General features: G+C 42.2%; 1 protein-coding gene across 8 annotated transcripts in view; it reads right to left on the minus strand.

The window, feature by feature from the left end:
* Positions 1-16,694, minus strand: part of LOC136628981 (zinc finger protein 585A-like) — a 380,809-nt gene that overhangs the window by 337,509 nt on the left and 26,606 nt on the right. For 2 of the 8 annotated variants that reach the window (XM_066605060.1, XM_066605062.1), the window contains exon 3: positions 13,376-16,529. The exons of 5 other annotated variants lie outside the window; for them this stretch is intronic. In XM_066605060.1, the coding sequence (XP_066461157.1) occupies positions 14,080-16,529 (2,450 nt within the window). In that variant the 3' untranslated portion in view covers positions 13,376-14,079. Of the gene's footprint in view, positions 1-13,375; positions 16,530-16,694 lie in introns of those variants that run through there. One more of the 8 variants, XM_066605061.1, reaches the window with a different exon arrangement.

The following is a 16,694-nucleotide window of genomic DNA, read 5'->3' on the forward strand; positions in this document are numbered from 1 at the left end:
ACTAATAATGGAAGACAGTTCCTTAAGCTGATCGTGCCACCATCATACATGGCCAATCCCAATGTGTGATGATGTAATCAGTCCAGTGAATGGCAGTTAGGCCATTGCCAGCATGCTCAGTGTGTCCCTCCTATGACTTTGATATTTTTTCATCATTTTGTGGGGCGTCGTCTGATTTGCCTAGGGCTGTAAGTCAGCCATATATTACGATCTGTAGAGCATGGCCAGTCTGCAGAAGTCCACACTTTGAAAAGCTTTCTTCTGGCCTCAGTGCTGTGAGAAGGGATCCTACATTGCTCACCATCTAAGGAGCACGACAGGTTACTGATTCAAGGCATTGGATCCCTAGATGAAGTTCTTCTCTTAAGCAGAAGGGAGAGACCCATGTTACACTAATAGATATTGTGGAAAGGTCTGTGGGATGGTGGGGCGACGACGAGGACACAACAGCTCACTCCTTGTAAAAGTCAGAATATCTTTATATTCTTGAATATAGTTTAAGCCTGTGAGGTAGTTTGGACAATATAATATATCTTTTTGAATGCCTGTATGTAGAGATGAGTGAACTTACTTGTTTAGGGCATTTTTGCACTCGAGCACCACTTTTTCCGAGTAACTGACTACTCGGGCGAAAAGATTTGGGGGGGCAGCGGGGGTGAGCGGTGGGTTGCAGAGGGGAGTGGGGGGGTATCTCTAAAGTAACCATGACTTCATAAGGATTTCCGTGTGAACACCAGATAAACACCAGTACCAAATTAAGTCGGGCAAAGCCGGGTATATTAGCTAGTCTAAATATAAATCTCGGCTAACTGGCAAAAATAAAAGCATTCAAAGGGTGTTTACAAGCATCTTATTATCTCAGTGACAAGTCTTAAAGGACAGTTTACACAGAATATTCTGCACTTCAGTATTACAAGACACAGCGGATTGAAGTACATTATTGTAAAGCAGTGTTTGTCAGCAGTACTATCAATAAACGCAACAAGGGAGGGCACGTTTGGCAGCGCCCGGCAGGTCCTCCAAAACAGTCACATCAACACCTGTCCTGTTACACCTGTTTATGCATCTGCTTTTGGCATAGAAGGTGCTGTATGTTGGAGAAACCTTGTTTCTCCCCCTATTCTAAGCCCGGAGCTTGGTTCTGGTGTTAGTTGGTTGCCTATTGGCTAATTGTTCAGTTCACAGTGATTGGAGCAGAGTCCAGGGCTGGAAGAATTCAAAGAGAGCCCCTATGCAGGGTGGGAGGACAGCAGAAAAGTGTGGGAACTGAAAGGAAAGAAAAGGGGAGGATAGTGAGTGAGGAAGGACCAGTTGGAGTTAGGCATTGGAGGAGAGAGGTCATGTGAGAGTTGGCCGCAGCAAGTTGTGTCAGAGAAGGAGGACGTGTTCGTACAGGAGAGAAAGCAATATCTTTACAAGTCTTCCCAAGAGTTAGCGAGGTCCCTTTCTACTCCCTTGGTGTTCCACAGCAGATAGGAGGAGAGAGTATCTGAAGTTGATCTTCCACTAAAACAGCGAGTCTAAAGCTACCTGGTGAGTTCAAAACCAGGATTAGTCTAGTGATCACCTTATCCTCAACTTCACCTACACTCTGTTTAAATCTTGCTCATCCTGTCAGCTAGATAAACCAGTCGGGAATCGTCTTAAGTCCGCTTCAGTGAAAGTGAAAGTAAAGGAGACAGCGTTGAAGTCAAATGTCATCATATTCAATTCACTGCATATTGTTGTATCTATTTGTACCATCACCAAGTGCTGCATTGAAAGTTTGTATATTCAACTGTTACAAATGCCAGCTTAGTAAATCTGCGTGCTCCCATATTACTACACAAGCGGGACTCGTCTTAATTATTTCATCGGCATTCCATCCCGAGAGTTCTGGTTGGAGTACTGGCGTCACCCGTGACAAAACATGCCTTCCTGTTAAGCGTACCAACTGTATGTTATTTTGGCCACTGTGGAACAGCTGAGCAGGGAATTGTTATCGCCACTGTCGGGAGAGGTCACAGAGCCACCCGTGACAACCATCCTACAAAAACTGTGGTCTCCCCCACTTAGGCATGCTCACCTCGGCCATTGTAGTAGTCTTGCATGCTCAGCAATGGATTAAACTTCAGTAATCCACAAAGGCTCCACAAGTAGAAATATGAGCTGAGCAGCAATGAAGTGCAAATGATTCTTCCGGTCAGTGGCTGAAACGTTGCTTGTTTTATGTGGTGCAAATAAAAGTTTCCTTTCCATGAGGTGAAAAATCTTTTGAACTTCATTGCTGCTCAGATAATATTTTTAGTTGTGAAATACATTATTGATCATATTGAAGCGGATGCAGTTACAAAATAGAAGTATTGATAAAATGAAGAAACGTATATAGCCTAAAATACAAATATTTTAACACCAGCTTCCCCTCACACCGCCATGGTGCCTCCACGTCTCCTCACACACAGGCTGCGCCCACCCCATGGACTTTATCTGAGACTCCACCCCATAGGTCTCCTATCTCTCTTCCTCTACACACAGTATGCACCCCAGGGGCCCTTTCACCTCTTCCTCTACAAGCAGACTGTACCCCACGGTCCACATCCTTTTCAATAGGGAAGCTTCACTACTCATAGGCCTCCATCCAATGAGCAATATGCAAACCATTTCCACCCTACCCCACCACACAAGTAAATGACCCACATGCCCCTCATCTCCTTTCTCTACAAGCCAAACACCCCCTCCACATAAAGGCTGCATCTCACAGACCCCTATCGCACACACTATGCACAGGCTGCAACCTATGGGGCCCCATTGCTCTTCACAGTCAGGTTACATCCTCCTTTTTTACCCACATAACAACTTAAACACATATTGGATACCAGCTGTTACGGACAGCAAGTGTGAACCCACTGCGCCAACTAACCGGTTTGGCTTTGGACTAACCTTAAGGAATTTACCCTGATGGTTCCCCGGTCTTCACCATTTGACCTCTGTACAGCCATCTGAGCTTCGCTGCGGGAAACCAAGCAGGTCGCTACCTCCTGGAGTAGTCCTGGTGCAGCTGACAGCTGACCCATGGGAGTTAGAGACACCAGTGCAACGCACCACGAAACAGTGTGAACCTCAATCAAAATCCATTCCAACATTCGGGCAGGCAGAGTACAATCATAATCCTCGTAGTAAGTCTGAAAATCAGAGGTGACACAGGAATGAAAAGAAGAAGACCTCTTCAAGGTGACTGAGAAAAACTTACACCAATACTCAGGCAAGGAAGAGGATCCCCAGCTTAGCTAATAGGAGAGTAATAGCCTATTACCCTGCAGCTAAGCTGAGAGCCCTGGGGAGAAATAACTCCTACAGTGCTGATGGAAAGTACACAGCCACGAGCCCACTCACATAGGAGGAGCAGAGCGATGCCTACATCAGCCCCGAAAAGCAAAAGGGCGGCAGGCACAGGTAGCCGGCCTAACATCAGCAGTTCTGAGGAAACATCATCTAAAGGAAGAAGAAAGATTGGCCCAAATACAAACATGTAACTTATACAAGTAAACTTTTATGAAAAGTAAGAAACAAGTTTAGAGATGCAGATGTATGTATCGGTGTGAAATATTCTATGTACACGGCTGATATAAAGGCGGGTTATCTGGATTGTATTTGTGTCTGGATAACAAATGTTTCTTGTATGGTTTGTCAAAACAGGTTTGAAGAAATGGATTCTCCCCTGCGTGAATTCTCTGATACATACCAAGAACTGCTTTCTCCCTAAAACATTTTCCACATACTGAAAACAAAATGGCTTCTCCCTGTGTGAGCTCTTTGATGGGTAAAAAGATTTTTATCTAAGCTAAACTGTTTCCCACATTCTGAACATGAATGCATCTTCTCCCTGTGTGATCTTTGATGTTCACTACTTCTGTGACATTTATTCTGCTTATCAGTCTGTGATGAACCAGAAGATGGGATCTGTATAAGAGGATCAGATGATGGGTCTTTGCTGTGAAGGGCTGAGAGAATATCTGGGATAATGGCAGGTTCTTCATATGTATCTTTGGTGATACCACAATTTTCTGCAGATATCAGACGTCCCTCTGAGCTCCCAGTACCGTCATCTGCCAAGAATAAAGCTGATCATTTTATAACACTATAAACCTTAAAGATGATACTGATATTTTATAACTTTTCTATATGAATTACAAGTCATGTAGCAAAATGTAATGATAATCTAAGGGTACTTTTACACAGGCTAAGAGTTGCTAGAGTACACACTCAAAAGAGCCATTACAGAACAGATTAGCTGAGCAGCGCTCGAGAACCAATCAGAGCCATTGTTTCCTGGAGGCATGATTTATGAATGCCGTAACCAGGAAGTGAAGACCGGCTGAGGACTGCAGGGCTCCGGAGCTCCAGAGAGTAGCAGAAGGGATCAGGACCGAGCCTGCTAGGTAAGCGCAATAAGGCATCCCCTGAAAATAAGACCTTGTGCCTCTTTAGGGGAAAAAATAAATATAAGATACCCAGTGTAACCTGGGTATCTCCTATATATAATTATATATGTATAGCTGGTATAAGCTATACTACTCCCTGTATATAGTTATATAGACCATGATGGTATAACCTGGGTATTTTCTGTATATGATTGCACACTTTACACACATTTAAAAAATACATCAAATACCTGCATGTATTGTTTAAATCCACATGCGGTTTTTAATAGTGTATATGTTTTTTTGATGAGAAAAAGCATATTTTCACGTAATCCATGAAATTAGTCAATGTTTGGAAAGCTTATGCCAAGGGTCGGATTAATGTTTGACCATTAACTCTGCAGCTGCATGCACGGTTTAGGTGTGGGTATGGGTACACATAGAGGTGGAGGTGGGGGCCAATGCTGAACTTTTGTGCTTGGACCCCTGAGCCTTTAGCTACATGCCTGCATATCATCACTCTTCTAGTAAATTGTCAGTGGAGAACCCTAATGGTTCCTGTGAATCAGTGCTACTAGGTGGTGTCCATCTCACACACTTCCTGACAGCTATATGCAGCTTACCACAGAGGTGATGAGCAGTATGGCTGTTTAGCAAGTGTAAGGCCAGATAAGTACATGCAGTTTTCCATTCTTTATTAAACAAAGTGCAGGTACTTTATAATTTTCCTTCTTCATCATCTACTTTACAACCCCTACTTCATACTTTGCCTTCATTAGGCAGTACTAGCGCATAGATGACTGTGGCCCCAGTAGATTTAAATATTTGTATATATTTTCATATTGTAGTGGTTTCAGTCACTAGGGTGGAGCCTCAGGTATAGTAGCTGCCGGTCTGGAGAGTAGTCAGGGAAGAGCCAGGAGTCAGAAACAGGAGGTCTTGGTTTACAATACAGATGGATGCGTCGGGTAGTGTAGTCAGCAGGGAAACTTGGGGTAAGCAACAGAAAGTCTCGGTTTGCAGTACAAATGTATGAGGCAGGTAGAGTAGTCAGAAGGGAAGCCAGTGGTCAGTATCAGGAGGTCTTGTAACAATAGCAGAGGAGCAGGCAGAAGTGAAGCTTTATCAAATGCTGTGGAGGAGAATAATCACACAAGGAGGTAGTGGCAAGGCCAGGCTTTTATAGTACATCCTAATCAGGAACAGATAGAGCTAGAGAAGGGACTGGAGAGTAAGATCTGTGAACAAGGTGAAAGGCAAGCAGGAGAACTGCCCAAAAGCTGGATAGCTGTTAGTGAAATTAATATGACTCCATTTTGCTTTGACTGTCTTATAGCATGCTCCTTCCATTTTGTATGATATAGTCTGTGTCAATGTTTTGTACTTTTCCTTTAACAAGATTTGCTCAAAAGTATTGAAGAATAAAAAGGGACCTCAATGATTAGAACATTCCAAGACTCTAGATTGAATGTCTCTGTTTAATGCTCCCTGTTCTCCAACTGCACTTTAAACAGTTTATTGTTTATACTGTACTTAATGTACTTTTGTATTCTATGAAGTTAATCACATATGATTATTTCTGCACCTGTGTTGCATTTGCCTGGCATCTTAGATGTTAAATTCTTCATCTTGCATATTCATATCATGCTTATGTTTTTTTGACCAATGGTAATAAATGAATTATAATAGACTTGAATTACTGTAATTGAAGAATGTGCCCCTATAAAAACTGCTGCCTATCAATCAATAAACTTGACAACTTTGATCACGCTAAGTGTTGTTGTGGTGAGAGTTATTCTCCCAAGCTCAGCTTAACCTCTAACTAAGAATTGGACCCCAAAAGCATATCATAGCAAATATTATTGTTTGCACTAACAATAGCTCAACAGGGAAAGCTGCCAGCTGGAGTACAGGAGGTCCCGAGTTCAATGCCTGGTTGTAGGATGGCCTACTAACATCCCAGCTGCTGGCTTTGCAGGAAATATTTTGTGAAAATCTCTTATGAGTTTCGGGGCATGCACATTTTGGTCTGGTCCCCAGGAATTTTCCTCTGGCTCATATCCCTGCCACTGTATGAGGTATTGTAATCTTCCTCAATGTTGTTTAGAGTCAAGGATCTCCTTCACCATGATTTCATCTTGGTCTTGAACCTTTACAGCAGGTGGGGCGGTTGATGTCTTCCAATGAATATGTTTTCCTGAAATGCTTTCAATAAGGACACTTGGAAGATGGGTGAATCCTTAAGTTGCCCAGGAGCTTCAACTGGAGTGCCACCTGGCTGACCCATGCCAAGATTAAGAAAGGTCTGATAAACTTTTGCCCAAGTTTGGGAGAGGGTACGTGGGCTTTTCAGATTCTTATTGGATAACCACATTTTATCTCCAACCTGGAAGGTAGGAACTGCTTGGCGGTGTCGATCTGACGCTTTCTTATAGGCATCCTGGGCTTCTTGCAAGGCTTCTTTTAATTTTTTCTGAGCTTCAGCTATCTCCGTCAGTCTGTGATTGACTATCGGGACAGGAGTGTTGATAGGAAGGCCCAGAACAAAGACAGGATGAATATGTAGTTAGCATAGAATGGGCTCTGGGTGGTTGATCTGTGTTGGGCATTGTTGTAGGTAAACTCTGCTGTCGATAAATAATCCACCTAGTCGTCCTAGAGATGGGAGATGGAGCAGCAGAGATACTGCTCCAGAGTCTGTTTAGTTCTCTCGGTTTGGCCGATAGACTGAGGATGAAAGGCAGAGGAGAGATTCACAAAAGTTCCCAGGGCCATTGAGAGGTGTCCCTAGAACTTTGAGGTGGCTAGGGTAGCTTATAGTCTGGGATAAGTTCAATAGAGAAAACCCCTTCTCTGTAAGGCGGTATGTTGTCTGCCCTTTCCTGAGCAAAGATATCAGAGAAATCAGCAATATATTCAGGAAATTCATCAACTTGCATGGAAGACACCTTTACAGATATACAGCAGGAATCACAGTAAGGGCTCCATTTAGAGATGTCTCCCTTCTCCCAATCCACTACAGGATGGTGTAAATCCAACCAAGGCAAACCTAAGATCGCCTTTGCTGGGAGGGATTCCATGATATACAGCAAGATAGTCTCAGTATGGAATAATCCGATCTTTAAACATCCAGAACACAAAACGTCCAACTCTTCTGTGATAATGGAGAGGCATTGATAGTATACACAGGAATAGGCAAATCCAGAGGTTTTACCTCTAATGCTAAGCATTTGACTGTTTTATGGTAGATTAAGTTGACACCAGCTCCACAATCTAGAAGAACTGTGACAGGATCACTATAACTCCCAAGAAGGATCTCAGCAGGACGAACCAGCCTGGAGGACGACATCCAAGCAATTTGTGGACCTCAAGGGACTCTCCCACTAACCTCAGGCCACCTAGTCTTTCCGGCTGATACCTATGACGAGGACAATTCTGAACAAAATGTCTAATATGATTGCAGAAGAAACACCGTCCTCTAAACTGAACCTTCTGCTCCTTCCTGACACAGAAAGCTAATAAACGCAAATGCATAGGTTCCTCCCCATCAGTAGGTATAAATGGTGAAACTGAAGCAAGCTAATGCACCCTGAGAAGGGCGAACCTGGCTATGTACTTCGACCACTAGTTGACCCTACGTGGAATAGGAGAAAACCAACAAACAAGATGAAAAGATATCACACTGTACTTAATTTTAGAAAACATATGCTACCAGGATCTCCTCCTCCCAGCTTTGACTAGACCCAAAGCCGGGGAGAGACAGATTATTCAGCTCAGAGTTAAGCACAAGACCAGGCTAAATAAACCTGACAAATACCCTCAGGTGAGGCCAAGCATGTCTCACCTAACACCATCAGGCCAGAAGACAGAGAAACACATACAAAACCACCTAGAAGGGAAGCGATCCCAGAACTGCAGCAATAGTCCTTTTTTGCAGTGTCATTTGTCCGTACATGTATTAGTAGGAATGGATCGTGTTCTGTAGGACTGAAGAATCTTGATAGCCTATCAGACACATCTTTGATTTATGCACCTGGAATACAGCACACTTCTCGTGAGGTGTCAGGTCTGCAGACAGCGGCCTCTGCTCCTCTCAAAAGGGAATCCCCTACAACCACCACTCTCCTTTTCTTCTTCGCAAAAACACTTCTTTTTCTCCATCCAAAAGGACTCATTGTGCTTACCACACAGCTCTTTATGGGCAAAGCCATTTCTTGATGTACCTCTTCTTTGTTCTCCTGTGTGAAGCCTGGTATCGGTGCAGACTTCAGATCCTCCTGCTTCTCTAGGTCACATGCTTCCATTCCTCTGGTTCTACACATTTACTGAACATGTCTTTTCTTTCAACATTTTGAAGACTTATTTCTGCTCTGTCAAAGAAATCCTCATCTTCTTGATTAAGTTTCAATGTTGCTACTCTCTCCTGAAGACGTTGCACCTCTTCCTTCAATAGAGACACAAACTTGCATTTTTGCAGTTTCTTACTTTATTTCTTGTGTGCGCATCAGTTACTGCAACGTCCCCACAGAATCCCAGAGCTGTCGCTGCACCAGCTCCGGTTGTGGATGCCGCGTATGCTTCGGGTCCTCGACTAGCGGCGCCGTCTCATCATGAGGGGGATCCCAGACAGTGTCGGGGCTTTGTTAATCAGGGCTCCCTACATTTCGAACTGTTGCCTCACCTCTTTGCGCTAAAATTGCTTTATTGTCCCATTTTTTTTGGTCAGGCTCTAGCATGGATTAATCCTCTCTGGGAGTGTAATGATCCACTAGAAAATAATCTTCATGGAGACATTTTGTCAAGTTTTTGACAAATCAGGGCACCTGTCCTCAGCCGCCTCTGACCTGTTGCGTTTTTGTCATGATAATCGCACGGTCGGCGAATATGCTATTTGGTTTTGCACCTTGGCATCTGAATTAGGGTGGAATAATGATGCCCTGGTAGCCACATTCTGGGAGGGGCTTACTGGCCGTATCAAAGATGAGCTGGCAGGACGGGAGGTACCCACCTCGCTAGACTCCCTGATTTTGCTGGCTACTACAATCAACTAGTGTTTTCAGGAAAGATCTAGGGAGGTTGGGCAGCAGAGGAGCTCTAGTCACCCAACCCCTTGCTTCCAGCATCCGTTTTCTCCAGTGCAGTCTGTTACCCCGTCTGCTGATTCATTTTGGCCTGTCTAAAGAGGAGCACGAGCGGAGACTCAGCAAAGGGCTGTGACTTTATTTTGGAACCTCCAGTCACATAGTGCATGATTGTCCCTGCCAGCCAGGACACGTTTCCATATAGACTCAGTTGGAGAGGCTGTCCTAGGTGAGGATTGCTCCTCTCCTCGGTTAAATCTACTAGCAGTTTTGGTATTTTCCAATCCCCAGATTCCAGTGGCGGCCCTCCTTGTCTCTGGTGCTGCCGTGAATTTTCTCCGACAGGCCTTTGTTGACTTGTATTGGATTCCCGTTCGTCAGATCAAGGAGCAGCTGGTTGTCACCACAGTCAATGGTAGCACACTCCCCGACCCCATTCAGTTTATCACAGAAGCCTTGGAGCTTAAAGTTGGTATTTTGCACTCTGAAACTATATCTCTGTTAGTGCTCCTTGTGGCAACCAGTGATTTACTCTTAGACCTGCCATGGCTCCATGATCACAATCTATCTTTGAACTGGAATACTAGTGAGGTGACAAGTTGGAGTAATGCATGCCACGCTAGGTGTTTGTACCTGGTTCATCCCATTCGTACAGATATCACACTTCCCAAATTTCAGGGTTTACCTGAGGCTTATCAGGTGTTTACGAACGTTTCTGATAAAAAGCAGGCTGAATGTCCTCCACCACCCCGCCCATACGATTGTCCTATTAAACTCATGCCTGGTACTACTTCACCTCAGAGACATTTATTCTCAGTCTCTTCCTAAGACTCAGGCTATGGCCAAATATATAATGGACAATCTTGCTAAAGGGCTTATTCGAAAGTCCTCCTCCCCACCGGGGCTGGGTTTTTCAAGAAGAAAGACGGATCTTTACGGCCCTTCATGGACTATCAAGGGCTCAATGCGATCATGGTTAAAAATAAATATTCATTACCGCTGATCTCTGAGCTCTTTGATCGTCTCAAGGGTGCCTGAGTTTTTACCAAACTCGACCTGAGGGGTGCTTATAATTTGATCCATATTCGCGACGAGGATGAGTGGAAGACAGCGTTTAATACTCGAGATGGCCATTATGAATATTTGGTGATGCCATTTGGGCTAGTTAATGCTCCAGCTGTATTTTAAGACTTTGCTAACGATATTTTTCAGGACCTTTACCACATGTGTGGTCGTGTATCTAGATGATATCCTTATATTTTCCCCAGATATTCATTCCCATCGGAGGCAGGTCCATACAGTTTTACAGCGATTGATAATCATTTTTTTGCTTAACTGGAGAAATGCTGCTTTCAGCGTGACTCGCTCCCCTTTTTGGGATATACTGTCCCCCAGCAGGGGTTGGAGATGGATCCCAAAAAACTCTCTGCGGTTCTGAATTGGCCTTGTCCCTCAGGACTCCAGGCGATCCAACGATTTTTGGGCTTCACCAATTACTACGTACAGTTCATTCCGCATTTTTCTACCTTAACGGCACCCATTTCTGCCCTCACATGGAAGGGGGCAGGTGCCAAGCATTGGCCTCCAGAATCAGGGTCCATCTTCTAGTCTGCCTTAGAGCTGCGCCAACCAGATAAGAGTCAATTATTTTAAGAAGTCAATGCATCTTCTTCTGACACTGGAGCAGTTTTGTTATAAAAGGGCAGCACTGTAAGGGAAAGCAGCTAAAATGGGTACATCCCAATGTCATAGATATCAGTATATGGATGCTGCTGATGTTCTGTATCTAATCTGATACTGTTGCAGTATTCATATCCTTTTGGACTCTCTAAAGTAGTAGGTCTGTTGTGTCTTCTTCTTGAGGAGCAGTGGCAACAGCAGATCTGTATATTATTACAAGATAGTAGTTTTCTAGCACATAAAACGATAGTGATGAGATGGATAGGAGACTTCTGTTAGGCTCTACGAAAAGACCATTTTCAGCGTTTCCTAACAAATTTGGGTGGTTCGCTGTGATTTTCGTTCCACTCTTTTTCAGAGCCATAAACCTGTAATTATATATTCAAGCTATGATAGCGTCTCCTGGGCCATCATAACTTGAATGTGAATTCAACATACAATTGTGCAGTCAGCTCCAATTTGTAGCACTTGTGATTAGTCTGAAGATGCATCCAATTGGGTGAGTATTCTTAGTGTAAGGACCTTCCTGCCAATCATATGTGTTGAAGACAAGGGCTGATTGCTCATTTGAGGTAATACCATCCCAGCTGCCGCTCATGTTAACATGAAGTTTGTGCTGCGGGTTCCCTTCCCTCATCTAGCAGCTTCAGCTGTCTGCTGATCGGCAGCATGCTCCTCACATTATAGCCCCACGACGTAAAAGGGCCGTCCTTGCTGCTCAATGCCACGAATAATCTCCAAGAATGCTGCACTGTCTTAACTAGATATTCATCTCTTCCAGCTAATCTACGTACTGACAGGCTAAATAAAAATTCTTCAAACAGTCTAGAAACCTCACTCTGCTCAAACCTCCCCATTTTCTAGACAATTTGGAAAAGCGGAGTGAGAGGTGTAACAAATTTTTGGTAAAAGCAAATTTGTGTAAATTAAAAGGGGTAATTTATGCCAGAATTCCAGTACAACAGTAATAAATGTGCCCCAGAAAGCCTACCAGCTCTCCGTCACATATATAGGTTTTGAACAAATAACTTACAGCCTGAAGAAGGTATCGGCCCAACACAAGCATACTTTTTAAAAGTTTTATTAACAATTAGCAACAAATGTTGAGACACGGTTATTATATTATTGTGATATAGTCTATGTATATAGTAGATATAAAGGTATGTTATCTGGATTCCATTTGTTTTCTGGATAACAGATTATTAGTATTTACATACATTTCTTATTCATCATTTACTGCTCTAAATTATTAGTCTTTTTCTTGTGTCAATAAAACAAGTTAAAAAATCATAGATTTTTCTGTGTAAGTTCTCTGATATCAAACAAAATGAATTTTCTATTGAGAACGATTTCCCATTTTTCTATACTTTAACACTCCAGGACATACATTTACGTTCTGTAGATTCGAGGTTTGAATGGAGAGGGATCGAGGGTCAATCTATCTTCATACAATGCGGGTATGGGGTATTTCTTACAGCCAACAGCCGCCAACAACATCTCTAATCAGCCAAGCCACTTATTGGAGCTGTTAACTGTTTTAATGCTGCCGTCAATTCTAACGGAGGCATTTAAATGCTATGATCGATGTTTGGGGGTCCCGCCTTGCCCCCCCACGATCAGATCAGAAAGGCCCTATGGCTGCCATTGGAGATTACTTATTAAGCCATGCCTGTGTGGTGGCTTGATAGATTGTCTGTCGGATTGCAGTATAATGTAATGCTATGGCAAACCATTGCAATTTTTAAAAAAAGGAAAAATTTGTTTCAAAATTTACATAATTCTTAAAAAATATAAAAAGGTAATAAAAGTAAAAAAAACCCTTCTGCCACATTTATAATAGAATCTAAAAAATAAAACCCCAAAACATATTTGGTATCACTGCGTCTCATCTATCAAAGTAGCGCATTATTTACCTTAAACGGTGAATGTCATCAATAGAGATGAGCGAGTATACTCGCTAAGGCACATTCCTCGAGCGAGTAGTGCCTTAGCCGAGTATCTCCCTGCTCGTCTTTAAAGATTCGGGGCCGGCGGGGGGCGGGGAGCCGCAGGGGAGAGCGGGGAGGAACGGAGGGGAGATCTCTCTCTCCCTCTCTCCCCCCCCACTCCCTGCTGCAACTCACCTGTCACCCGGGCCGGCCCCCGAATCTTTAGAGACGAGCGGGGAGATACTCGGCTAAGGCACTACTCGCTCGAGTAATGTGCCTTAGCGAGTATACTCGCTCATCTCTAGTCATCAGCAAAAACCAAAATGCCAGAATTGCGTTTTTGGTCACCTCATCTCCAAGAGAAAATGCAATAAAAAGCGATCAAAAAGTTGTATGTACTCAAAAATGGTAACAATAGAGAACTACAGGACGTTCCTCAAATATGAGCCCTTGCACAACTACGTCAATAGAAAAATCTTGTCTTTGACAAAGACCCAAGGGGTCGAAACGTTGCATTAATGGAGGAATTAAAGAAGGAAATTATTTGTGCACCTTATATGCTGTCACTTCTCGTTTATATTGTGGACTTTATAATTGAGTCATGGGCTCTGACTCTTTAGCGATGGTGCATATGGACTTTGTATATCGTATATTGCCTGTATGTTTTTTGAGTGCTGCTGACTGAAAAAATTTAAAGTGGTATAGCAAAAAAACATTAATTTAGTATCAGCGTAATCGTACTGACCCATAGAAGAAAGTTATGATGTCATTTTTGATGCAGTTTGTATACCATAGAAATAAAAAGATGACAGATTTTTTTTTTTCAATTTTACTCCACTTTGAAGTTTTTCAGTACATTACATTGTATACTAAAATAGTGCCATTGAAAAATACAACTCGTTACGCAAAAAACAAGCCCTCAGACATCTACGTCTGAGTTATGATATTTGTAAAAGGGGGTAGGAAAGACCAAAAATAATAAAAAGTGGGTTAAGATGGCTTCTCTCCAGTGTGAATTCTTAGATGTCTTGTAAGTCCCGATTTAGTAATATAACGTTTATCACATTCAGGACATGAAAATGGCTTCTCCCCTGTGTGAGATCTCTGATGTGCACCAAGATCTGATTTGTCTCTAAAACATTTCCCACATTCTGAACATGAAAATGGCTTCTCTCCAGTGTGAATTCTGTGATGAACAACAAGAGCTGATTTGTCTCTAAAATATTTCCCACATTCTGAACATAGAAATGGCTTCTTTGGTTTCTCCCCTGTGTGAATTTTTTGATGTTTAAAAAGATTTGATTTCCATCTAAAATATTTCCCACATTCTGAACATGAAAATAGTTTCTCCCCTGTGTGAATTTTTTGATGCCTTTCAAAATCTGATTGAACAGAAAAGCATTTCCCACATTCTGAACATGAAAATGGCTTATCTCCTGTGTGAGTTCTTAGATGTTTTGCAAGTTCTCGTTTAGTAGTATAGCATTTCCAACATTCAGGACATGAAAATGGCTTTTCTCCTGTGTGGGTTCGCTGATGCACTTCAAGATATGATTTACGGTTAAAACATTTCCCACAGTCTGAACATGAAAATGGCTTCTCTCCTGTGTGAGTTCTTAGATGATTTGTGAGTTCTGATTTAGTAGTACAACGTTTCCCACATTCACAACATAAAAATGGCTTCTCTCCTGTGTGAGTTCTTTGATGTATATCAAGATCTGATTTCTTACTAAAAGATTTCCCACATTCTGAACATGAAAATGGCTTCTCTCCAGTGTGAGTTCTCTGATGTGTAACAAGATTTGATTTCCAGGTAAAACTTTTCCCACATTCTGAACACGAAAATGGCTTTTCCCCTGTGTGAATTTTTTGATGGCTTGTAAGATCTCGTTTAGCAAAAAAGCATTTCCCACATTCTGAACACGAAAATGGCTTTTCCCCTGTGTGAATTTTTTGATGACTTGTAAGATCTCGTTTAGCAAAAAAGCATTTCCCACATTCTGAACATGAAAATGACTTCTCTCCTGTATGAGTTATCTGATGTGTAACAAGATTTGATTTATAGGTAAAGCATTTCCCACATTCTGAACATGAAAATGTCTTCCCCCTTGTGTGACATCTTTGATGTACAACAAGACCTGCTTTCCACTTAAAACATTTTCCACATTCTGAACATGAAAATGGCTTCTCCCCTGTGTGACTTCTCTGATGCCTTACAAGGTGAGATTTAACAGTAAAGCATTTCCTACATTTCGAACATGTAAATGTACTTCTCTGTTGTGGCTTTTCTCCTGTGTGAATTCTCTGATGTGTAACAAGGGTTGATTTCTGAGTAAAATATTTCCCACATTCTGAACATGAAAACGGCTTCTCTCCTGTGTGAATTATCTGATGTGTAACAAGATTTGATTTATAGGTAAAGCATTTCCCACATTCTGAACATGAAAACGGCTTCTCTCCTGTGTGAATTATCTGATGTGCAACAAGGGCTGATTTATAGGTAAAGCATTTCCCACATTCTAAACATGAAAACGCCTTCTCTCCTGTGTGAATTATCTGATGTGTAACAAGGGCTGATTTCTGAGTAAAACATTTCCCACATTCTGGACAAGAAAAGGGCTTCTCTCCTGTGTGAATTATCTGATGTTTAACAAGGGCTGATTTATAGGTAAAGCATTTCCCACATTCTGAACATGAAACCGGCTTCTCTCCTGTGTGAATTCTCTGATGTGTAACAAGGGCTGATTTCTGAGTAAAACATTTCCCACATTCTGGACAAGAAAAGGGCTTCTCTCCAGTATGAGTTCTCTGATGTATATCAAATTCTGATTTCCAGTTAAAACATTTCCCACATTCTGAACATGGAAACGGCTTCTCTCCTGTGTGAATTCTCTGATGTGTAACAAGGGTTGATTTCTGAGTAAAACATTTCCCACATTCTGGACAAGAAAAGGGCTTCTCTCCAGTATGAGTTCTCTGATGCATATCAAATTCTGATTTCCAGTTAAAACATTTCCCACATTCTGAACATGAAAACGGCTTCTCTCCTGTGTGAATTCTCTGATGTGTAGCAAGGGCTGATTTCTGAGTAAAACATTTCCCACATTCTGGACAAGAAAAGGGCTTCTCTCCAGTATGAGTTCTCTGATGTTTATCAAATTCTGATTTCCAGTTAAAACATTTCCCACATTCTGAACATGAATACGGCTTCTTCCTTGTGTGAGCTCCTTGATGTTCTCCCCTTCTGTGACTTTTCTTCTGCTTATCAATCTGTGTTGAATCAGAAAAAGGGACCTGTATAAGAGGATCAGATGATGGATCTTTGCTGTAAAGGGCTGTGGGGACATCTGGGATAATGGTAGGTTCTTCATATGTATCTTCGGTGATACCACAATCTTCTGCAGATATTAGACATCCCTCTGAGCTTCCAGTACCGTCTTCTGCAAAGAATAAAGCTGATTATTTTATAATACTATGAACCTTAAAGATTATACTGATATTTTTAACATTTCTATATGAATTTCAAGTCATGTAGCAAAATGTAATGATGATCTAAGGGTACTTTTACACAGTCCTAGAGTTGCTACAGCAATCATGTAGAAGAG

This window comes from Eleutherodactylus coqui, chromosome 5 (genome assembly GCF_035609145.1).
Source record: "Eleutherodactylus coqui strain aEleCoq1 chromosome 5, aEleCoq1.hap1, whole genome shotgun sequence".
NCBI lineage: Eukaryota > Metazoa > Chordata > Amphibia > Anura > Eleutherodactylidae > Eleutherodactylus > Eleutherodactylus coqui.